The sequence below is a fragment of the Onychostoma macrolepis genome, chromosome 10 (assembly GCF_012432095.1).
Source record: "Onychostoma macrolepis isolate SWU-2019 chromosome 10, ASM1243209v1, whole genome shotgun sequence".
Lineage (NCBI taxonomy): Eukaryota > Metazoa > Chordata > Actinopteri > Cypriniformes > Cyprinidae > Onychostoma > Onychostoma macrolepis.
Genome location: NC_081164.1, coordinates 24,098,854 through 24,125,030, shown reverse-complemented (window position 1 = coordinate 24,125,030; position 26,177 = coordinate 24,098,854). Strand labels below are relative to the sequence as shown.

The 26,177-nt window shown below is 36.7% G+C and overlaps 1 protein-coding gene across 2 annotated transcripts; it reads left to right on the top strand.

Annotated features, from left to right (window-relative positions):
* The first annotated feature begins 260 nt into the window (after nucleotides 1–260).
* On the top strand, nucleotides 261–24,636 carry LOC131547959 (metal transporter CNNM4). Of its 2 annotated transcripts, XM_058788768.1 has the most exons (8): nucleotides 261–1,668; nucleotides 4,190–4,333; nucleotides 4,974–5,108; nucleotides 5,194–5,363; nucleotides 12,691–12,787; nucleotides 17,307–17,396; nucleotides 20,153–20,328; nucleotides 23,411–24,636. In XM_058788768.1, exons 1-8 carry the CDS (start codon nucleotides 291–293, stop codon nucleotides 23,774–23,776), a joined length of 2,556 nt encoding a protein of 851 aa, XP_058644751.1. In that variant the 5' UTR covers nucleotides 261–290; the 3' UTR covers nucleotides 23,777–24,636. The 2 variants fall into 2 exon arrangements, with proteins under 2 accessions (XP_058644751.1, XP_058644752.1); XM_058788769.1 differs by lacking the exon at nucleotides 17,307–17,396.
* The last annotated feature ends 1,541 nt before the right edge of the window (nucleotides 24,637–26,177 follow it).

Sequence of the window (26,177 nt, the reverse complement as noted above, 5' to 3'; positions counted from 1 at the left end):
GAAAAATCGTAAAAATGTTAGATGCATAAACGTATTTAAACTTATTACCACAATTTATCATAAATGACGACTACCTTGAGACGTTTATCTTTAAAAACCCGAACTTTATGCATTTTAAATAAGCATTACACGTATAAAAGATGTTTAATTCAATATTATTCCTAATTATTTCCTCTATATTGAAAGTGGGCGTTGCGCAATTTTGCATTATGCAAATGAGGGGGCGGGGTCCGCGTGTGGCAGCGATGACGTGACGTAAGGTCCAGCCTTGCGGAGAGAGCGCAACAAACATGGCGCCAGAGCGGAGCGGACAGGGGTGTCTTCTAACTTTCATCGTGTTCCTCTGGAGCTCTGTCGGCGGGCGAACGGAGACGTCGAGCCCCGGCTCCAGCAGTCAGATCCTGGGCATGCGGCTGGAGAGAAGCGACAAAGCGGCCAGCACAACGGAGGACGGGCTCATCCAGGTAACGGAGGAGAGCAGCGTCCTGCTCAGGTTTTATGGGGTGCACCTGAGCCCAGACGCAGCATCCCACATCAGGTTCACGGAGTACGTGGATACGGAGGACAGCGACGCGTTAAACAGGACTTGTGAGGATTTCACCAAAGACCTGAGCATCAACACCTACATGAACGTGAGCAGCAGAGGGACATCAGGTCTGGTGAGTGTGCATGTGAAGCCTCTGCGTAAGAGTGAACGAGAAAAGACCTACAGCCTATGTGTCAGGCAGGGCTTGGGAGACAAATGGGTGCAGCTGGGTGAAAATGATGGGAGATTGTTAGTTGTAGAGGAGAAAGAATCTCTTCTACCGCTTTGGTTCCAAATCATCCTGGTTTCGGGCTTGCTGGTGCTGTCTGGCATGTTCAGCGGACTCAACCTGGGGCTCATGGCGTTGGATCCAATGGAGCTCCGCATTGTGCAGAGTTGTGGAACTAATAAGGAAAAGAAGTATGCACGCAAAATCGAACCCATTCGAAGCAAGGGCAACTATCTGCTTTGCTCTTTATTGTTGGGTAATGTGCTGGTCAACACAACTTTGACCATCCTGCTAGATGATCTGATTGGGTCGGGGTTGGGAGCCGTGGTGGCATCTACCGTTGGCATTGTCATTTTTGGTGAAATCGTGCCACAAGCGCTCTGCTCGCGCCACGGTTTGGCCGTAGGCGCCAACACCATCATGGTGACCAAATTTTTCATGCTCCTGACCTTCCCCTTGTCGTTCCCCGTCAGTAAGCTCTTAGACTACATTCTCGGGCAGGAAATCGGCACCGTCTACAACCGTGAGAAGTTGGTGGGGATGCTGAAGGTCACCGAACCCTACAACGATCTGGTCAAGGAAGAGCTGAACATCATACAAGGCGCTCTTGAACTCAGAACCAAGACGGTTGAGGATGTGATGACGCCGCTGAGCAACTGCTTCATGATTCACACCGACACCGTGCTGGACTTCAACACCATGTCTGAGATCATGGAAAGCGGCTACACGCGGATACCCGTGTATGACTCCGAGCGCTCCAACATCGTGGACATCCTTTACGTCAAAGACCTGGCCTTCGTCGACCCTGACGACTCCACCACGCTTAAAACGGTCACCAAGTTCTACAACCACCCGGTGCATTTCGTCTTCCACGACACTAAGCTGGATGCCATGTTGGAGGAGTTTAAGAAAGGTTAGTGGTTGTGTTTTTATGTGCATCCTGAGTCTTTGAACAGAACGTGCTGTGCTCACAGGAAGCAAAGGCTTTGGCTCCATGCAGTTGTTTCATCCTCCTATTGATTGTGATGGGTGCTCAGACTCCCCCTGAGAGCCGAATCAATAACCATATGCTCCCTGTATCAGCCTCCAGTCAATATGAAGCTCGTCTAGAAAAGGCAGAGGAATCCCATGCTGCCGAAAGCACCCGACACTCATAAAAAATTGACACCATCATCCGGTCCACCAGAGTTTGCACAATTACTCACTGTGATTACCAATTTTAGCCTCAGATTTGGGGCCGTAACCATCACAGAAATTTAGGAGACATGTTCCCCTCAATATCCAGATTAGTTCATCAATTAAAGACACTGGTAAGACTGTACAATAAGGTTTTATTTGTTAACATGAACTAACCATGCACAATACTTCTACAGCATTTCTGAATCTTCTTTAATGTTAATCTCAATGTTTACTAATGCATTTGTAATATCAAAAGTTGCATCTGGTTATGTTAGTAAGCACACTGTGAACTAACGTAGTTAGTTATTAATAAATGCTGTAAAAATATATTGCTTATTGTTAATTCATGTTAGTTAACTAACAATGTGTTGAGTGTGTTTGTTAATGTTAACAAATGAGAATTTTTTTTTTTTATTGCAATTGAATTATTAACTGTTAATTTATGCTTAGGGTTATTATAGTTCGCAAAAATTGAAACTAAAATTAAAACCCATTAAAAAAAAAAAAAAGATTTTCATAACTTTGTAAAACTTTTGTAAATTCTTTAAAATAAATGTTAGCTGAAATAAAAATAAAAACTTAAATTAAATTAATGAATAAATGCTAAAAACTTATCTAAAATGAAAACTGATTTTAATAAAACAAATTCTATATAGTCTATATGATACTGATATTAATTAAAAAAAAAAAAAAAAATATATATATATATATAATAGTGTCTTGATACTAAAATAACAGTGCATATACCTTAAATTCAAAGAAAATAATAAGTGTCTTCCAAATGCATGTTTTATTTTTTATTAACTTTAATCCTAACGATTATGTTGGTATGATTTTTGTACAAGCTGTTGAAGCTCATTTGAAAACAGTTTTACCCCAGAGTAGTAATGTTATATTAATGATGAGTTGTATGGGCGGTGTTCTGAAATGATTGGCAGTTTGAAGTTCCTCCCACTATATTTTTCATCTCCCAATCACTGCAGCACTGCAGAGATGCCACAGAGGGACAAAAGCGATGTGACAGGCACTGTATTGTCCAAAACATCAGCTCAGGACATGGCTTTTATAGCATTTGGTGATAAATTTGTAGAAATTCTCCACACCCAATTCAAACGTGTTTTCAGTATTTGTTTAAAATGAGTTCCACTGAGATATGAATGCATGTAAATAAGCTTATGAGTATGCAAATAAGTAAATGTGGGTGGTTTGCTAAATGCCAATCCCTCAGGAACACTGGAGTGCATCTCAGTGAGAAAATATTAGCAGTCTGCTGGTCTGATGCTTTTTGTATTAAAAAATAAAGCTTGATCCTGTACTACAAATCCCTGGATTTCAGAAAAAAATCTGCGCATTTCCTTTTTATTTAAGATCACTTATTAGGGATATTTTTTTAATAGAAAAGGGTTGTTTAGGATTAGTGATTTGAACAAAAAGGTTTAAACTTTTTATTTTTATATATATATATATATATATATACACACACACACACACACACACACACAAGTATGAGTTTAAATTGGCCAGTTTTTAAAATGCACGTTTAATGCCTGATTTTACTTGTATTTTAAATATAGTTCAGAGCTTTATTGGGGAAATACTTGCATTAACATATAACAAAAAAAAATCAGTGGCTGTCGGTATTGGTCAGAATTGGTCAGTATTAGTCTTTTGGTTCAGATTTGAGCATTAAGGGTTGCACACATTCAGTATTATACAGTAGTGTTGATTTTGCAGCAATTTCAGATCCCCTCTTAACTTTAAATACCATCAAAGTGTCATCTGCTCCTGTCTTACTCCATCCTTCCCTTTTTCCTTTCTTTTTCTAATCCCCAGACATCTCCGTCATTTGCCCCTCCTAAGCTCTTTTCGCTCTAAGTTTAGTAGCACTTCTGATCTGACTCTCTTCTGGCTTCAAACATGCAGCGCTGATGGTCCCATATTCCTTAAATGGTTATGATTGATCCGACCCCTCGGATAAAACAAGATGATGAATAATTCATGAGGTTTTCAGACTGCAGTGATAATACAGCTCATTACTATGCATGTCCATGCAGTGCTTCCATACGAATATGGTTTGAATTATTCTGCACCCACTCAGTGGGTTTCCTAGCCTGGTGTGAACTAAATCTTTGTTAAATAACTATTAAACAGCCGTTCAATTTGCAATTACAGCACTTGGTACATTTAATTCCCCATTTTCCAAGTGTTGGACATGGTTAGTGGGAGATTTGTGGCTCAGGTTTTTCTATCCACAGGTAAATCCCACCTGGCCATCGTTCAGAAGGTGAATAATGAGGGTGAAGGAGATCCGTTCTACGAGGTTCTGGGTCTGGTCACGCTGGAGGACGTCATTGAGGAGATCATCAAATCTGAGATCCTGGACGAGTCTGATCTCTACAGTATGTGCATGCTAGTGATTTTTCTTACTTGTTTTTGAAATATCATGTTTAGGCATGATATACAACCAATAGAATTGACCGATCATTTGATAACCAAGTCGACTGATTTATTAATCTAGGCTTTCCCAAAAGCAACGTAAGCCTAAGTAGATCATTGAGACCATTGATAGTTTTCATGTGACGTCACACACCAACGAAGCTTTGCTCCACTGACCGCCAGCTATTTTTATGCAGTTTGCATTAAGTAGTAAAACACAGATATTAAAAGGAGAAATTCAGGAAACACCTCATTGAAGGTGTATATTTTGTATAGGCAAGCAGATGAAGCCAGAATATAAACACAATGTGCAAAGTTTCACATTAAATTTTTTCCCATAGAAAACCGTTATAAGGAAAACACTGAACGCGAATTGCGTTCATATTCCGGCCTCATCTGTCTTGTCTATGTAAATTATGCGTCGTTAATATGGTGATTGTTGAATTTGATCTTTTAATATTACTGTTTTAAATATATTAAGGCACATTAAGTGTTTTTACAATGTTTTGTCGCACTGCTTAATGATTGAAATATGCTTAATATGGATCACAAATGGCCAAAACTTGCATTTTGTTCACATACCTTTTTTTTTTTGCCTTCTAGCTGACAATCGTAACAGAAAGAAAGTGGATCCCAACAAAAACAAGAGGGACTTTTCTGCTTTCAAACATGAGAGGGAATCCAAAGTCAAGATATCCCCTCAACTAATGCTAGCAGCGCATCGTTTCCTCGCTACTGGTGAGCCGTTACGTCTATAAGACCCCTCAGTGTTTGAGCATTTGCAAATAACTGAGGATTTTTGTCATGTCCCATCTTTCCGTAGAGGTGAGCCTTTTCAGTCCACTCCAGATTTCAGAGAAGGTCTTACTGCGAATCCTCAAGCACCCGGATGTCATTCAGGAGATCAAGTTCAACGAGAACGACAAGCGCTCGCTACAGCACTATTTATATCAGCGCGGAAAACCTGTCGACTTTTTCGTGCTTATCCTTCAGGTAAGTAAAACTGATCGGTGGAGAATTCAGCTGGAAGCTCTGTAGACTTTGAACGCCCACAAACATCCACACATCTCCCCTGCGTGTGTCTTATTAAATATTTAGGTTGGTTTGAAAATGCTTTCAGCTACCAGTAAAAGTGCTAAAACGGAAAGTGTGCTAATTCTTTCAATAATCAGTCACATGTTAGTCGTGCTTGATAAGGCAAATATTACTATTGCTTAAACTGTTCAAATTAAACTTTAGTTTCCTGAAACGCTTATCATGTGTAATACTTTCTCTAATGATCAGGTTTATTATTTTGATGTGACGTAGGATAAACAGAAGATAACACTACCATTTAAAAGTTTGGGATCGGTAGATTTTTTTTAATGGTTTGTATAATGTATTCATTTGGTGGCAAAGCTGAATTTTCAGCATCATTAATGATTTCTATTTTGACTAAATGCTGTTCTTTTAAACTTACTATTCATCAAAGAATCATAAAAAATGTATCACAGATTAAAAAAAAATATTAAGCAGCACAACTGTTTTCAACATTGATAATCAGCATATTAGAATGATTTCTGAAGGATCATGTGATGCTGAAGACTGGAGTAATGATGCTGAAAATTCAGCTTTGCATCACAGGAATAAATTACATTTTAAAGTATGTTAAAAAAACAATCATTTTTTTAAATTGTAATAATATTTCACAATATTATGGTTTTTACTGTATTTTTTATCAAATAAATGTAGCCTTGATGAGCAGAATAGACTTTAAAAAAAACATTAAAGCCCAAACTTTTAAGCAGTAGAGTATATATTAGACCTTTATATTGAATCTGCCTCTATTTCAGAGGTTTTTTTTATATATTTTTTTTTTTTTTTTTTTTCAGATATCAAATAAATTACATGTAATACTGATTTATTTTTAGATTTATTTCATCATTTATTTAAATAAATTCATTGAAATGAATTTAATACATAATGTGTGTACTGTGTATATAATATAAATTATTATAAACATCCATGTTAATACATGTAAATATTTTCAAAATATTTACTGTATGCATGTGTCTTATTTATATATATATATATATATATATATATACACACACACACACACACACACACACACACACACACACACACACACAGTATATCACACATACATTATATAAAAAACCTTTTATTTTTGGATGTGATTAATCTGTGCCCAGCACTAATATTTCAATATTAAAGTATAATATATATATACACTTTTTTTTTTTTTAAATACCTCAGACTTCCATTGAACGAGGGTCCGGGGAATATTTAGAAAATCACAGAGACTTGAGGATGTACTCTTTTGATCTGAGCCAGTTAGCATTCCCAGAACACCCTAGCAACTGCATAGGAACACCTTGGCCACCATTTAAAGCTCCCTAGCATCCTTGTGGTGACCTGGACAAACATGTCTCACATTAATAATATGACCTTTTTAATAATAAACTGTCTGGAACCGTTTTACCGCATTAGAAAGTTTGGGAGATTTGAGAGAAGGAGAAAAGGTCAGAGAAGGTCCTGTTCCCCAGGCGCTGCTACCATGTGATTTACCCATTGTGTTCCCATGTAACCCCGTCACCATTTAACCTTGTGCAGGGGACTCGCTCCCCGTGACACTGCTCCAGGGACGCCAGTTGTGCAAGCATCCACAAATATCTCTCTCCGCCTGTCATTGCTCAGAATTTTGAGTAGAGGATTAGATGCGTCTAAAAATAGAGCAGATTTTTCTGAAGAAAACATGAGTGGTGCTTTCCTGTGCAAAACTCACTGCCATGATGCTGGATGTTGTGAGTGGTTGTCAGGGCATTGCTACACAGTTGTTATAGGTTGTTGCCAAGGCCTAGAACTAGCCTAGCAACCTAGAACACCATAACAACCACATAGCAATGCCTTGGCAGCCACCTAGTGTTTTAGGTGGCTGCTATGTGGTTTTAACCCTCTGGTCCTGCTCGTGTGGTGGTCAAAAACGACCATTTATTTTTATTTCAGTGAAATGAATCGTATTTTTAGGGGATTTTATGGTACTAAAATATATTTATGGAATAGTTATGATCCATTTACTACTACATTTTGAACATAGACCTGAAAATTAAATTTTCAACTCTCATAAATCTTGAATGCTTCGGAGCACATCCTTAAGTTTGGTCTCTTTTTGTAAGATGACTCTTGGCAGATTATTGCTGAAGTACAATAAAAAAAAAATTTTTTTTGTTTTTTTTAAATCACAAAAATACAGTAAAATATTTCAATTTTATATGAAATATATATTTTCCAAAACACGTTTTACTGTAAAACTGAGAAAATCAAAGCCATAAATCTAAACAAGTTATGTTCCAAATATGAGGTTGATATCAATAAAAATAATAATAATAGTAAGGTTTCGTTTGGGTGCTGTACCAAACGTTTCCACTAGATGAAATTTGCAGCACTTTCATTTCCAATGCTGTTATTTTTGACCTGAACAGTACAAGTTTGCTGTTTCAGGACCATTTAACCTTTCTGAATCATGTCCATTATTATTTTTTTATGTTCACATAGCAAGTGCCAAAACTTTTACAAAGTTTGGTATTATTCTGTATTAGCACTATTGCTTACTATTTTCATACAATTAAAAAAATTCTAAAAAACAAACAACCAAATGTAACCATTTTCGGTCAAAAATCACCAAATAGCATCAGAAGGTTAAGTGTTTGTCAAGGCATTGCAATACGGTTGCTAGGGTATTCCGGTGGTGTTGCTAGGTGCTTTCGTACTACCACTCTGTAGTCATCTTTAGATAAGACTTGGGTCCATCCTTTAATTAAATTAATTTATTTTGCCTGTGTTATTGTTTGCCAAGCAAAAATGAAAATCTGATCACTTGGAGAAGTTACAGTGCACCTCTCTGCACAATTTGAGACTTCGATCATATGTGACCCTGGACCACAAAACCAGTCTTAAGTCGCTGGGGTATATTTGTAGCAATAGCCAAAAATACATTGTATGGGTCAAAATGATCGATTTTTCTTTTTTGCCAAAAATCATTAGATATTAACATCATGTTCCATGAAGATATTTTGTAAATTTCTTACTGTAAATGTATCAAAACTTCATTTTTGATTAGTAATATGCATTGCTAAGAACTTCATTTGGACAACTTTAAAGGCGATTTTCTCAATATTTAGATTTTATTTTTTGCACCCTCAGATTCCAGATTTTCAAATAGTTGTATCTCAGCCGAATATTGTCCGATCCTAACACGCCATACATCAATGGAAAGATTATTTATTCAGCTTTCAGATGTTGTATGAATCTCAATTTTGAAAAAAATGACACTTAAGACTGGTTTTGTTGTCCAGGGTCACATATTCTTAAACTGTCAGAAAATAAGGTACAAAAAGCTGTAACTGGGGTGGTACCTTTATAAAAAGTACAAATATGTGCCATTTAGGTACACTTCAGGTACTAATATGCAACCTTTAGAGGTAAATAAGGTACAACGATGTACCTTCTGAAAAGGTACTGCCCCAGTTTTTTTTTTTTTTTAGTGTAGCACAAGTGGTACAGAATGAAACCCATACGCTTAGTACTAGAGATTTGAAGTTTGAGCATTAGTAATAGTGATGCTTTCCTTAGCATGTGCCCCGCTGGTTAACATTTTCAAGCTTTTTTAATGGTGTATTTTGAGATTGGCGGCTCGTTGGTGCCCCTCGCCTGCCGTGTCCTGGTGTAGAGTTGCACAGACGGGTCTGTTGGGAGCATCTGTGACCTCACTGTAGGTTTAGCTAGAAGAGGTCCTGCATCGGACAGGCCTGCCCTACACTAATTGATCCCTCTTACGTAAGCATAGCAGCTCTAATCCCACCCCCTTTCTGCCAGCAACACACACTCACTCACTCACAATTGAATACACAACCAATCAAAGCTGTGCGCTGTCCACTGTGAGAAACAGTCCAATCGGAGGCGAGATTGATGGAAAGACTCTTGGGTGTCCACGGTACAGCAAGCAGATGATACATATATAGATATTGACTTGTATTTGAACTTGTACTGGGATCAACACAATAGCGTGACCTTTAACCTCCCACATACTTTCCAGTCATCTGAATTGAATATATGTGCGTCAGCTTACTTAACGTAGCTTAAGATAGATGATGGTCGAGGTAGGACAAGCTGTGACAAGTCACAGGGCCGACGTGGTGCTCAGGCCCCGGGGATCAGTAAATCACATCCTGGATTTGCTGTGTGCTCGGCGGGGGGTCAGCCAGGACAAGGTTAACCCTTTCTGAGCGTCAGTGTGAGAGTGTTTATCGCCGTTGTAATCATCCCTGCGGCACAATGTCATACGGAGCACAAACGCCATGTGTCAGGGAACGTTACGTCACGCTGGCCATCAAACCGCATGCCTGCTTAAATTCACCAAACTCCTGCGGCTCATTTACATCTGCTAATTTCCAGATTGAATCTTCCTCTATTTTAATGAGTTTTAAAACGATTTCAAATGTATCATTTTAAACAGAATTTTCAATATGATCAAATATCAAAATAACAATAATGGTGTATCGTATTGTTTTGATTGTTTTATATTTCACGGCATTTGATCATTTCTTAGACTTTCATTTAAATGAAAGTATAATAAAGTAAAAATAGATTTATTAAATATACAGGTGCATCTCAGTAAATTTGAATGTCGTGGAAAAGTTCATTTATTTCAGTAATTCAACTCAAATTGTGAAACTCGTGTATTAAATAAATTCAGTGCACACAGACTGAAGTAGTTTAAGTCTTTGGTTCTTTTAATTGTGATGATTTCGGCTCACATTTAACAAAAACTCACCAATTCACTCTCTCAACAAATTAGAATATGGTGACATGCCAATCAGCTAATCAACTCAAAACACCTGCAAAGGTTTCCTGAGCCTTCAAAATGGTCTCTCAGTTTGGTTCACTAGGCTACACAATCATGGGGAAGACTGCTGATCTGAAAGTTGTCCAGAAGACAACCATTGACACCCTTCACAAGGAGGGTAAGCCACAAACATTCATTGCCAAAGAAGCTGGATGTTCACAGAGTGCTGTATCCAAGCATGTTAACAGAAAGTTGAGTGGAAGGAAAAAGTGTGGAAGAAAAAGATGCACAACCAACCGAGAGAACCGCAGCCTTATGAGGATTGTCAAGCAAAATCGATTCAAGAATTTGGGTGAACTTCACAAGGAATGGACTGAGGCTGGGGTCAAGGCATCAAGAGCCACCACAGACGTGTCAAGGAATTTAGCTACAGTTGTCGTATTCCTCTTGTTAAGCCACTCCTGAACCACAGACAACGTCAGAGGCGTCTTACCTGGGCTAAGGAGAAGAAGAACTGGACTGTTGCCCAGTGGTCCAAAGTCCTCTTTTCAGATGAGAGCAAGTTTTGTATTTCATTTGGAAACCAAGGTCCTAGAGTCTGAAGGAAGGGTGGAGAAACTCCTAGCCCAAGTTGCTTGAAGTCCAGTGTTAAGTTTCCACAGTCTGTGATGATTTGGAAATCATCACAGTACATTCCGGTTGGATGTACTGCCAAATTCTCTGAAACGCCTTTGGAGACGGCTTATGGTAGAGAAATGGACATTCGGGCAACAGCTCTGGTGGACATTCCTGCAGTCAGCATGCCAATTGCGCACTCCCTCAAAACTTGCGACATCTGTGGCATTGTGCTGTGTGATAAAACTGCACATTTTAGAGTGGCCTTTTATTGTGGCCAGCCGAAGGCACACCTGTGCAATAATCATGCTGTCTAATCAGCATCTTGATATGCCACACCTGTGAGGTGGATGGAGTATCTCAGCAAAGAAGTGCTCACTAACACAGATTTGTGAACAATATTTGAGAGAAATGGGCCTTTTGTGTACATAGAAAAAGTCTTAGATCTTTGAGTTCAGCTCATGAAAAATGGGGGCAAAAACAATAGTGTTGCGTTTATAATTTTGTTCAGTGTAATTTCTTATACTTCTAATTAAGTATATTTAATAAAATTATTAGAAAATAAATGTATATGCTTAATAAATTTATTTACTTTTGCAAATTATTAAAATTTAAAAAATATTAATGTTAAAATTAATTTAAGTTCAAATAATACATTTAAATTATTAGAAAATGTATATTTATACTTTTAAATATTGTAAATGTATTCACTAAACAAATATATTAATATTTAATATTTTAGTAATTGAATGTTTTGGCTTCTGGTTTTAGCCAAAAAAAAGTAAGTAATTTAAGTTTTAGTAATTGATGAATGATGATTTGTAGGTATTACTTTTTACAAGGTTACACATTTTTTATTATTATCAATGTTTTGCTGCTCAATATTTTTGTGGAAACCATATTTTTTAAGAACAGAATTTATTTGAAATTAGATCTTTTGTAATATTATAAATGTCTACTATCACTTTGAATCAATTTGACGCATCCTCACTAAATAAAAGTGTCAATTTTTAAAAAATTAAAAATCTTACTGATGCCTATTTTGAACGGTAGTGTATATATATCATTTTTTATAAGTTCGTTTTTCATGAATGTAAAGATTTATTTAGTAGTAACAGTAGTTAAGTCAATATGTTATACAAAAAAAAAACAGTGTCAACACAGTTTTAACACCCTTTGTTTTGTTTTATGAAACTCGATTTGGCTCTGATTTGCTGGCGTAACAGAAAACAGCAAAGTGTTGGCGAGCTTTGTTTGTGTTTGGAGTGTCTACCTGAATATAGACACCAGAGCAGAGGAGACTCAGATAGAGTGACAGGATCTGTGTGTCGTGCAATCCGAGCGCCGCAGGTCCGGTTACCTTTTTCTGAGAATGAGAGGAAAGGCTGACTCTCCTTTGGGATGGAAAATGGGGCAAATATGATGCCTGAGACATTGGAAAATTTGTGTGTACACTCGAATGTTGATTGGTTTCAATCTACTAAAAGTACTGACCTCACGCTCCTTGTGGGAGTTTGGGTTTCGTGTCATTCGTCTTTAATTATGGAGATGCAACTGGTTGTTCTTCAAGGAAACAGGTTAAGATTTCACAATTGGATGCATTTGACTTAAATGTTTTTGTGAGTGTTTTTAAAAATGTGGTTCAAGTATTTAAGAACTTGAGGGCTTTAGGTTTCAGTATCTTGAAGGACAGCACTCAAAACTACGAAGGTTTTATTGCCAGTGTATATATTTGAATCAATTTTTAAGTGGTTGTCTTTGATTGTTTCCAAATTATTTGAAATATATACAACAAAATGTCCTGCACAGTTGACTTTTGTAACTAATGAAACTAATTAACTCACGCCTGTCTTTCAGGGTCGGGTGGAAGTTGAGGCTGGAAATGAGAATATGAAGTTTGAAACGGGTCCTTTCTCTTATTATGGAGTCATGGCGCTGACTACACCATGCCTGGGTGAGTATTTTACCTTGCATTTTTAACTCTTATTTTATCTAATCAAAAACATTCCCACCTAAATGAATAGTTCATTTAAAGGGACAGTCCACCCAAAAATTTAAATTCTGTCATTTACTCACCCGTGTGTCGTTCAAAAACATCTCTTCTTTTTATGGAAGCTAGAAAGCTTCTCAGTTATTATAATTGCATGGAAAAAAGCAACCGGTACAGTAAATGTTGATAGAATTTATAAAATGATTTATGAATTAATCTATTTTCTGAATCTGGTTGATTTATGGTAACAATGATGTGTCTGTTGATATGTTTGCTGCCCAGCCTTAGTTTAAGTGATGGATTTTGTCAGTGATGGAGTCTCCCAGTGCACTTTGTCATGATCTGTCATTGTAAGTGTAGTCTTCTGTATTACATAATAACACTGGGGCTCCCGGTAGGGGACTAAACGGGACACATTTGACTGCAGGGACATCTGCTGGCCGAGCGTCACTGTGTGTAATGATGCTGTCTGATTCTGTTCTTAACCTCCAGCTGTGCCGCAGTCCATCCGTGTGCCAAACGTCACATTTATGTGCTTAACATGTGTCTAAATGTGTGGCTATGTGTGCTTTAAGAAACACTCCGTAAGAGAGTACCCTACATGTGACTGATCTGTTGGCATTTACTCATGTCCTTCTAAAGCTTGTATTTTCTTTCAACCTGCAAACCCAAAAGGAGATGTTTAGCAGAATGTCCAAGCTGCTTTTTTCCACACATTGCTAATGGATGTGTATTCATTCGCACGGTCAAAATATTTTGCAAAAAATAAACAAAACATCTTGAAAGTCCAAAAGCCTTAATGCGTGATTAAGCCTATTAGATTGCAGTTAAAATATTCCTGTAATTCAAGTTATGAAAGTTAAAATATCCCTATGTGGGTTTCTTTTTTTTAAAGGAGTCATATGACGTTGCTAAAAAGAACATTATTTTGTGTATTTTATGTAATGCAATGTGTTTATGCGGTTTAAGGTTCAAAAAACACATTATTTTCCACATACTGTACATTATTGTTGCTTCTCTATGCACCACCTTTCTGAAACGCGCCGATTTTTACAAAGCTCATCGTTCTGAGAAGTGAGGTGTGCTCTGATTGGCCAGCTATCCAGTGCGTTGTGATTGGCTGAATACCTCAAGCGTGAAACGGAAATGTTACGCCCCTTACCGTATTGTGATGCCGTGTCCCGGCGCGACGAGACAAAAACAATAAAACCCATTATAAACGAGGCATTTGTTGGATCCAGTGGGGACATATTTACTAATTATAATGACTTATACTCAGGGGTGCACATAAGTGGTCCGCATGCGCGACCAAAATTAAAAATGCCCTGTGTAAATAAGTTCTGATAGCGCATTTGCGTACCGACATGGTTGACAGCTGTTAATGCACAATTACCATTTTAGATCGACAAACTGTACTGTATAAGATTTCTATTCAAACTGAAAGCATAATCTAGGCTACCCGCTGCCGTTTTCAAAGCAAAACTGTGACAAAAACTGACGCTCTTCCATCAGCAGCGCTAAACCCGGAAGCGCATTAACCTTACTTGCCGGCAACCCGCCAAAATAAAAGCTCGCTGAATTTACGTTTGAAAATGATGAAAATTAAAATAATGATAATAAAAATATTAACATTTTATTTTTAAGTTTACTATGAAATAATTGAATTTGTATTATCACACTTGATTATTTAGTTTATTTTTTTTAGTTAGTAAATTTATATATATATAAAAATAAAAAAATAAATGAAGTGCAATAATATTATGATCACTATTATTAATTAATTTTTTATAATTATAGTTTATGGGTCATGCCATGGCCTGTGTGAGGACCAAACCAAATCTCCAGGTTCTCATATGAGAACCAGGCTGAAAAACTTACGTGCACCCCTGCTTATACTGTCTTTTTACATTACCATGTCTGCATTTGTGATCGGAGAAATGACAAACAACAAGTGCTACTCTACACTGCTCAAAACTCACGCTTGAATAGTCAGTGTCAAATTCTTTAAATATGAAAACATACTTACAGGCTGTGAGACAGAAGAAGCCAGACTGTCCTTGCAAAGTTGGAATTGCCCCACTTTATAGAAACAGTCTTTGAGCAGCTGGTATCGTCGGCTAGTCTCCCAGGTTCAGGAAACAGTCCTCCGTAAAATGCGCTGCACACACTCTAATATTTGGAGATGGTCCTCACTGCAGAACACAAGATCCAGGGGGTGGAGTTGGATCTAGGTCCAACTCCTCCCACCTTACATAGACCTAAACCTACCAATCTCCACCCCCTGGATGTGGATCCAACTCCGCCCCCTGGATCTTTGTTCTGCAGTGAGGGGCTACTGAATATTTGGGTTGAACTGTTCTGGAACAGTGTTTTAAATGCAACTTAACCACTGCTTTCTAGTTATGTCCTCTTTTGGAAGTCCAAACAAAGTACTTTTGCTTTCACAATGAAACATAGCCTCTCCAGGAAATGGAGAAATACTACAGCGAGAATAAAAGTCCCACCCTCTTTCATTGCGTGTACGTTTGGGTGTTGTTTTGCAAATCTTCCCACACCTTGACGTAGACCTGGGGGCGTGTTTAAATGAGCCGTTTTAGGGGGGCGTGGCAGAGTCTTAACTTTTATAAAGAATATCTCTTTGGTTTTGAGACTTTAGTCTTTGCAACTTCAGGAATCTTATCGCGAATGTGTTATTAACTTAAAACAACAGTTCGGCAAACAACAGGTTAAAGGTAGGGTAGGCGATTTTGGAAAGGCTAGTGATAGCAAGCTAGCTTTGAAAGCAAGATCCCCACCCTCCCTGCATGATCACTTTGCAAAGCCACGCCTCCTCAAAAACACACAAACGTGCACAGACAGACCAGAGACTAACCTGCGATGAGAGACGTCGTTGGTGGAGGATTGAATGCAATCATGTCTCATTCAACGCTGAGAAAACATTACAGTACAAAGCGCATAATATTACAATAATAGCGCCTGGAATTGGACCGGACATTTTTATTGGACAAACATTTTATGGTCCTACACCTTCCACAGATGTTATAAATACGTTTAAAATAAATGTAGACCACTTAACTTGGTGATTTTTATCGGGGTGTGAAGAGACTTTGACCATCATAACAAAATATGTTTTTGAACCAAATCACCTACCCTGGCTTTAATACTGAGTGAGTTACATTTTAGACATAATATTGTCTGTCTTTTTTCTGTTTCACGAATTAAATAGTTTCAAACAAATCCGAAGCAAAACATTTTTGCGTCTCAGAGCAACACTGCGGTGTTTCATTCCTGAATGAATCTGTTTTTGAACTAATCATTTGAGTCCATGATTCAATAACTCATTCGTAAAGACAGCCACTTGCTTCGTTGCTAAATTATAAATAAATAAATATGATTTAGTTATCATTATTTAAAAAATCCCAATAAAAATCTATATCAATTTTTGTCAGTATTGCACACCCCTTCGTTCAAATTTGATGTGATTAACCAAACACGAACCAACAAAATTTTAAGTTTTTGACACACAAAAAAAAGGCACAAGTATAAATGTTTGTAAGTGTAAATGAGATTTGAGAGCTACAACAGACAATTTTCCATTGAATATTATTTCACAAAATATTATTGATTATTTGATTGATTGATGTAATTAGCTGTATATAAACCAACAATATTTGATGTTGTTGATTTCAAACTTGGCACAACTGGTCTTGAGGCATCAGGTTTGAATGTGTGCAAGTTTAATTGAGATTCGAGAGCTATGGCTGAGAATTGTTCATTGAATAATGACAATTTTATTTTATTTTTCTCAAATTATTATTTACCTCCAGGAGAGCTTACAGTACAGAAGTTTTACAGTACTTTATTCTACTTTTTAGTGCTTTCAAATTACAAAGAGGATGCAAATATCACTATAAAAGTGTGAGAAAAGATTAAAAATGTTGACATGCTTTCCTTGGCAGAGAAGAAGAGATGCTGAATTCATATCTCTTCAATGAATCATTTAATTTGGTTCTGGAATTAGAATGAACTGATGAATAATGACTTAATTTTTGGTCTTGTACACAAAATTATGGTTTTGATTCAAGTATAGCATATAGACCACTTTTGCAATGCTTTTTATTCATTTTTTTTAAACCTGTGAAGTCTTGTATGGGAAAAGAACAGCTTGGACATTCTGCAAAATATCTACATTTTAGGTTCCACTGAAGGAAGAAAGTCATACAGGTTTGGAGCGATAATGACAAGTTTTGGCTGAAATATGCCTTTAACGTCACCAGAATATGTTTTACTTTCAAAGACAAGGTTAGTAGCATAGCATTACCCCTTCAAAGAAAAGATGATGTTCCCGTAGTGTCCTATAATGAGGGATTTGTACCTTCAGCGGCTGCTGATGTTGAAGCAGCTGTGAGCTGGATGTTGATGTGTGGCGTGTTTAAAGAGCTTCTCTGTCTCTCCTCTGCTCTGGCTCTCCCCTCCTCCTCAGCTGTCACCCCCCCTCTCTCTCCTTCTGTGGTGTCGCCTCGTCCGCGCCGCCTTTCGCTTAAGAGGTTTTCTCTGTTCACGCGTTTCCCAGGTAAATGCCCTGCATGCTGGGTGCTAACTCAGGGATGTAGGGGTAGCTAACATGGGGTGGTGTGGGACAGGAGTTAGTTTCAAATGAAAAAATAACCTTTATCACGCTATGACCCGTTGTCCAGCAAGTTCACATTTTATTTATTTATTTACAGTGATTTAAAAGCTGTTCTAAAGCCTAGACAGCAATTTTAGGCATCTATTCATTGCAATAAAAATACATTTGAGTGCTGCATAGAATATCAATAGAAAATAGTTCCAGCTGATAAAAATGCACATGCAAAAATAATTTTTAGGAAATATTCAGTATTATTTAAAATGATTAGTAATATTTTTAATTTGTGCTCATTGTACTTGACACCAATGAGCCATGAGAATTGCGAAACCAAAAATGTTTAACATTATTGATTTCAAAGTCATAACCATAGTCTTGAGATGGCAGGTTTGAGACAATTTTCAGTAAATAATGCCATTATTTTTTATTTATTTATTTTTTCCTCACACAAAATTATTGTTTGCATTCAGAAGAGCTGAAATATAGAATATGGCTTTAGCATACAACTTTTGTTTTTTGGGGGTCTTTTTTTATAGTCCTTTCAAGTTTCAAAACCTAGACAGCAAATTTAAGCATTGTATCTATTGTAATAAAAATACATTTTATTACTACATAAAATATTGATAGAAAATTATTCAATCTAATTAAAATGCACATGCAAAGTGTATTTTTTTCTGTGTTTATTAGGAAATATTTATTCAGTACTGAAAATTAGAATACGGTTTGATCTTAAATGTACTTTCATCACTGATTTGTTTGTGCTGTTTATGTATTTGTATTAGTTTTGAGATATGAGCTTAGTAAACATGATAATTCTATTGAAATCAACTGTGAGCTATGGCTTATGATGAGTGATGTGGCATATGACATATATATATATATATATATATATATATATATATATATATATATATATATATATATATATATATATTAAAAATTGAATGACAATTTTAGTAAAATGAAAGCTTGCTGGACTGGTTGGCTCTGGCGTTGTCCTCTTGAGCTCAGTCTTTTTGAAGAGCTCTTCTACTCTAACCACTAACACACTCACCCTGCTGCCCGCGTCACTGCCTGTCCATCACACCTGACCTCCTGCAGCTGAACAACATTCACACCACCCTGAAGATTCAGTCCTGCTCCATTCTGAGTTGCCTTAGTATCAGAATATACTAGAAAACGCGCCATGAGCTTTGTGAGGCTATCTGTTGGTGACGTCTTGATAAAACAGGGAAAAATACAATATAAATGTTATTACTATAATTATACATTATAAATCAGAATAAATATGCCTAAGTGTTAATTCTGTGCAGTGCAGTGTTGTTATCATGAACTTCATTTTCTTTAACCTAAAATTCAAAATACTAAAAATTAACAAAAAAAAAAAAAATAGGCCTACTGACAGACAAAAAAGAAAGGAATTATAAACTTAGTTACAATTTCTATTTGTTGTCTAATTCAATTTATAGGAAAGTGATTAAAACTGAAATAATTACTAAAAAGTAAATAGACATTTTGAAAATTAAAACGACTAAAACACTCAAAATTACTAAAACGTTTCAGAAACGTAAGTATAGCCCTTTTTTTTCTAAAACATATTTACAAACGGTTTGTTTTTATTGTCAGGAAATGTATGTTTTTCAGTCAGCGGTGTTTGCGTCATGAATATTAATTAGCTTACGTAACGTGACGTGTTGTCCATTTTGCTCTAATTTGAATTAAAATCTTATAAGATATTTTCACCAACAACCTGTGCATTTTTGTACGCTTTTGACAAAAGTGCAATGTAGTATAGTCAAATACTAAGGCAATTTTCCGATATCATCGAAATTCTCTGATATCGCTGTGATGATTGATTGGTTTCCTCAGCAACTCTTATGAATTTTAAGCTTGTTCTCTTTGGTTAAAGTTACTGATTAAACAGCTACACTGAGAGCACGCGAGCGACATGAAAAATACTAGCTCACTTCCGTTATCATCAACAAACTTTGCATGTTTTGCAGTGTTGCAGACTTCACTGATTATAACCGGAGAGTTCTAGTTCATCACAACGCGTCGCTCGCGGCGTAAACATAGCATTTCAACAGAAAAAAATCTCCCATGCTTGTATCAGAAGCCATGTGCCTCTGAGTCAGCTGTGTGTTTTTGTCCGCTTCAGGCAGCATTCATTTATTGTCTGATACTGTCGCAGTAAAACCTGTCAAATCCAAAGCACGAGCCTGCAGTGACTGTTGCAGTTCATGAAAGCGCCTGCAGGGGGCGCTAGTGTGTTAACATTACAGCGCTGGTCCCACGTGGTTTTGGGTGAATAGTATTTTAGGTAATAGAGGTTTTTGTGTACATCCTCTACTCTTTATAATCACATACTAATATTATAACAATGAATAGTACACTATATTATAATCTTTGCTTCTTCGGTGTAACCAAACTAGTGCTGCTCACACACAAATGCATGTCTGAAATGACCATCCAATCATTTGCAATAGTCTTTCCATTCATTTCAAATGTGATATGAGTTGGTGTTTGTTTATTGTTGTGCTGTCCCTCTCATCTCTCATTGTTTTTTCAGTTTATGTTTTGAGATTTGCTACATTTGTATGTGTGTGTGTGTGTTATGGGCTCCTTGACTGTGTTTCATCTGTGTGAGTGTTTGTGAGCAGGCGTGCCGTGACATGAAGTGATGGTTTTCCTGTGCGTTGCAGAGTTTCGCTCCCCGTCTCACGTGAGTGGTCTGAACCGCTCGGCGTCTCTGAGCTGCACAGAGAGAGTCGACTCGGTGTCCATCAGCGGCAGCAACAGTCAGCTCAATAACAGCCCCACAGCGCAGTATGTCCCTGATTTTAATGTGCGGGCCCTCACTGACCTGCAGTATGTGAAGGTATGTTATAGTCTGGTCTTCACACAAGTGTGTGCATGACTTCAGAAGACCTGAAATATAGCCCATGAGTTGATAAACTGTTTTTATTATGCTTTTTGAAGCTTGACTTTACTTCAGCTGTTTTGTATATCTAAAACAACTGTATTATATATGTGTATATATAACACTGTGTGTGTATATATATATATATCTGATTTGTATCAGGTCAATCTGCTCTCTAGTGTTAGACAAAAAATGGATATAATTATTTTAATTATGCTTAGTTTTCAAAATTATAACTATCAAAGTTATGTCTGAACAGTGAGTGTCTACAGTAGACAGTTTAAAGTCTATTATGCACACAAATGCAACAATTATTTAATAAAAATACAGTAATATTGTGAAATTATTACAGTTTAAAATTGTAAATTATTTATTTATTTTTTCTGCATTATTACACCAGTCTTCAGTGTCACATGACAATACAGGAATTATTATTATTAATTATATATACACACAGTGGGTACGGAAAGTATTCAGACCCCCTTACATTTTTCACTTTGTTATATTGCAGCCATTTGCTAAAATCATTTGTTCATTTTTTTCCTCATTAATGTACACACAGCACCCCATATTGACAGAAAAACACAGAATTGTTGACATTTTTGCAGATTTATTAAAAAAGAAAAACTGAAATATCACATGGTCCTAAGTATTCAGACCCTTTGCTCAGTATTTAGTAGAAGCACCCTTTTGATCTAATACAGCCACGAGTCTTTTTGGGAAAGATGCAACAAGTTTTTCACACCTGGATTTGGGGATCCTCTGCCATTCCTCCTTGCAGATCCTCTCCAGTTCTGTCAGGTTGGATGGTAGCGTTGGTGGACAGCCATTTTAGGTCTCTCCAGAGATGCTCAATTGGGTTTAAGTCAGGGCTCTGGCTGGGCCATTCAAGAACAGTCACGGAGTTGTTGTGAAGCCACTCCTTCGTTATTTTAGCTGTGTGCTTAGGGTCATTGTCTTGTTGGAAGGTAAACCTTCGGCCCAGTCTGAGGTCCTGAGCACTCTGGAGAAGGTTTTCGTCCAGGATATCCCTGTACTTGGCCGCATTCATCTTTCCCTCGATTGCAACCAGTCGTCCTGTCCCTGCAGCTGAAAAACACCCCCACAGCATGATGCTGCCACCACCATGCTTCACTGTTGGGACTGTATTGGACAGGTGATGAGCAGTGCCTGGTTTTCTCCACACATACCGCTTAGAATTAAGGCCAAAAAGTTCTATCTTGGTCTCATCAGACCAGAGAATCTTATTCAGGTGTTTTTTTAGCAAACTCCATGCGGGCTTTCATGTGTCTTGCACTGAGGAGAGGCTTCCGTCAGTTTGGCCGGACGAACAGCTCTAGGAAGGGTTCTGGTCGTCCCAAACGTCTTCCATTTAAGGATTATGGAGGCCACTGTGCTCTTAGGAACCTTAAGTGCAGCAGAAATGTTTTTGTAACCTTGGCCAGATCTGTGCCTTGCCACAATTCTGTCTCTGAGCTCTTCAGGCAGTTCCTTTGACCTCATGATTCTCATTTGCTCTGACATGCACTGTGAGCTGTAAGGTCTTATATAGACAGGTGTGTGGCTTTCCTAATCAAGTCCAATCAGTATAATCAAACACAGCTGGACTCAAATGAAGGTGTAGAACCATCTCAAGGATGATCAGAAGAAATGGACAGCACCTGAGTTAAATATATGAGTGTCACAGCAAAGGGTCCGAATACTTAGGACCATGTGATATTTCAGTTTTTCTTTTTTAATAAATCTGCAAAAATGTCAACAATTCTGTGTTTTTCTGTCAATATGGGGTGCTGTGTGTACATTAATGAGGAAAAAATGAACTTAAATGATTTTAGCAAATGGCTGCAATATAACAAAGAGTGAAAAATTTAAGGGGTCTGAATACTTTCCATACCCACTGTGTGTGTGTGTGTGTGTGTGTATATATATATATATATATATATATATATATATATATATATATATATATATATATATATATATATATATATATATATATATATATATATATATATATATATATATATATATATATACTTTTTGCTGTCAAACGATTAATCATGCATAATTGCATCCAAAATAAAAGTTTTGTTTGTGTGTTCTGTGTATATTTATGTATATATAAATACACACACATACAGTATATATTTTGAAAATATTTACATTTATATATTTATATAATTTATATTATATATAAATATATTTAATATACAGATATATAACGTATTTTTCTTAAATATATACATGCATGCGTGTATTTATATATACATAATAAATATACACAGTACACACATGTATTATGTAAACAAACTTATTTTGGATGCGATTAATCATTTGACAGCACTAAAATATATATATATATATATATATATATATATATATATATATATATATATATATATATATATATATATATATATAAAATGTATATGTGTATAATTATTGCTGTTCTGTTCTAATATTTAATTTAATTGTTAATATTTTCAAATATAGTCAGTCAAGACCTATTAATATTAATTATTAATGTTATTAATATTTTGACCAACTTGTATATGCATTTTTGTGTGTTTGTCTATCTAGCTATCTATATGCATGTGTGTAATATTTGTAATATAATATTGTAATATTAATATTAGTAATAGCATTAATGTAATAGTAATATTACTAAATTAATTTTAATATTCTAACTTGTTTAATTTTAAATATTTTTGCCTCTTTTTTTTTTTTTTTTTTCAGAAAAGTGGAATGTAGTATCGGCAAAGACTAAGGATGGTGTGCTGAGTTAATCAGATCAAATGAAATATTTGCGCATTGTGTATTATTAATTATGTTGAAAACAGTTGAGCTGCTTAATATTTTGGTGGAAACTAGAAATAGAAATGGCAGCATTTATTATCATTGAATCTTTTGTAACATATTTACTCATGTTTGATCAATTGAATAGGATTGAGTCCTTGCTGATAAAGAATTAATTTCTTTCCAAAAAAAAAAAGAGCAGTAGCATGTGTAAGTTTGATTAATGACCTTTTTTCTTTCTCAGGTCACTCGTTCGCAGTACCAAAACGGCCTCCTGGCTTCAAAACTGGACAGCACGCCCCAGTCCCCAGAGAGCAGCCATATCCGCTTGGATCCCGGCCCTCTTCCGCCCCTGACCCCTCCCATGTCCACCACCACGAACCACACCACAGCGCCGCCGGCACCCAGAGAGAACGGGCCGGACGAGACCACCTCGCTGCTCAACGACAAGAACAGCCTGTCCAAACGCCGGCCGAGCCACATCCACCCTCAGAACCAGTCGCACCTGAACACCAACGCCAACTCCAACAGCAGCCCGACGCCGCTCCCCAACCCTCAGGCGCATCGCACACACACCTTCACGCACGCGCACACCGAGAGCACCATTTGACCACACTAATCTGGGGCTCCGAGAGCTCCAGAGCTGACCACAAGCACAAATATACTGAGTGATGCAGCGTACTTTCTCTCCATTCGAGAGGTGTGTTAAAATAGGTGCATCGTCTTCAGCATTGGACGTGATCTCACTGTGATTCTAGGGGCTGCGGGTTCGGCCCGACGTCGAGGTGTGTAGTAATGTAGACTGTTGATGTCTGCTATTGCATGCTAATCATGTAGACACTCTCTCAAAGCTTTCGGCATACAAGTGTGTTCGGTATGCCACAAATACCGTTTAAAGGCATTATACCACACTTCATCAGTATCTAACAGAATTATTGTACAGTATGCACTTTTTATAATGTCTCTGACCCAGCGGCAAACATCTGTGTGCTGTTTTTCTGAGATTTTGAGCATAAGAGCACTTTGAGTCTCATAAGCTATTGTTGGACTGAACTATCCTTTTAGCACAAAGAAAGACGGTTCTGGTCTAGTTTTCCTGCTGTGTAGTGCTATATGATTTTGACAGCCTTCTTTCAAAGTCGAAAGCATCAAGCCAAGGTTATTTGGTAAGTGTGGCTACGTGATGTAGCTGTATGTGACGCAATCGTAGCTCTGCGTGACAAACGTGAAGGGAAACTCTGTAAATTTAGTTTGGAGACGTGAAATTTGCCGACGCAGATATGGTTTGGAGAATCCCGTGTGGCCAGTTAGAGCTCAAAACAGACATTTGTAGCAAAAAAAAAAAAACATTGAGCATTGACCACTGCAAATCCAAATCTGTGATATATGATTCAAAATATTATATAATAATTTATTTATATATTAATATATTTATTTTTTGTCTAAAGTAGTATGTATGTATATTTGATTCTTTTTGGAAATTTCACAAAAATATTAGTTATATTTCACAACAAAATATGTAATTTGATCAAATAAAGCCTGTTTAAACCATTAAGATTTTTTGCATCATATTATGCATTATTTTCATGAGAATTAAGCACATTTTCTTGACAAATTCTCATTTATAGATTCCCAGTAGACTTGTATTACTGTACTACAATTATTTGTTCATTTTAATCATAAAAAAAAATCCATAAAAATGCACCATAATGTATAAATACTTAACAGTATAAATATTTTTTTTTTCACTTCATACTAATGAAAATTATAAATAATATCACAATGCAAAAAAAATCTTAATGGTCCTAATCGCATTTTGATTTTGAGGTGAAATATGACCTGAGGTTTTGTAAGATTTACCCAGTTCTCGATCTCAAAGGCTACGACTGTGCATCAAACAACACAAATGCTGTTTTCCACCAACATTCCCATCCTCGGAAACAGACTCTACAGATGCTTGAACAGAATTCACTGTGAACTGGATTGAAACTGTACATTGGTTTTGATTCTCATGCTTGTCGAATCTTCAGTTTCTCTTCCTGAAGTGTGAAGTCATTAGCACTGTTTAGTTTGTTAAAACTGTTTAGTGAGTTAAAAGTGAACAGATTATAGGTTAGTTGAAGGAATAGTTAACCCAAAAACTTAAAATTTACTTTCTTCATCAGAACAGATTTTGGAGAAATTTGGATGCTCTGCAGTGAATGGGTGCCGTCAGAATGAGAGTCCAAACAGCTGATAAAAACATCTCAATAATCCACACCACTCCAGTCCTCCAATTAACATCTTGTGAAGTGAAAAGATGCATGTTCATGTGAGAATACAACAGCGGATGGACTTTTTCACTGGAGGAAGCATTATTATGAACTATGGACTGCGACAGTTCAAAGTTAAATGCCACAATGATGGATTTGTTTCTAAGAAACAAGCAGCTTATCATTTTATTAAGACATCAACTGATCGATTGATCTTGTGGATTATTATGGTGTTTTTATCAGCTGTTTGGACTCTCATTCTGACGGCACCCATTCACTGCAGAGCAAGTGATGTAATGTTAAATTTCTCCAAATCTGTTTTCTGATAAAGAACGTTCCAGCAGATTTTTAGCTCTGGGAAAACTGCTCCTTTAACAAGCTAAAGCTATCTATTTGCAGTGACCATAAAGCCGGTTCTGTACAGAGTTCACGTTTCGGAAGTCACACAGTGATTTTTCCATTGTGTTCCTTTCATGCTGAGCTGACATCAGAAACCATATTTAAACCTTATTCTGATGTATTCATACTGTAAGTGCGCCGTGCAGTGCATGCATAAAACTTTCAGTGTTAAAGTGTTCTTTTATTCCATAAATTGTAAAAAAAAAAATTTCCCAGTGAGAGTTACAGAGTATTAGAAATAATTACAGAGAAGAATAGCACTAGATTGATTATTTATGTCTTCTCATTGAACAGTATGAAACTGACTTTGTCCAACTAGTGTATGATGATTTATAATTTATTTATAAATGTTTTGTTGCC

Excerpts from the sequence above, each read along its gene's own strand:
- LOC131547959 (XM_058788768.1), top strand. The coding sequence starts at position 291 with ATGGCGCCAGAGCGGAGCGGACAGGGGTGTCTTCTAACTTTCATCGTG. Across the intron at positions 4,334-4,973 it reads GGACGAGTCTGATCTCTACA|CTGACAATCGTAACAGAAAG; the intron begins GTATGTGCATGC and ends TTTGCCTTCTAG. Across the intron at positions 17,397-20,152 it reads TCTGTTCACGCGTTTCCCAG|AGTTTCGCTCCCCGTCTCAC; the intron begins GTAAATGCCCTG and ends TGTGCGTTGCAG.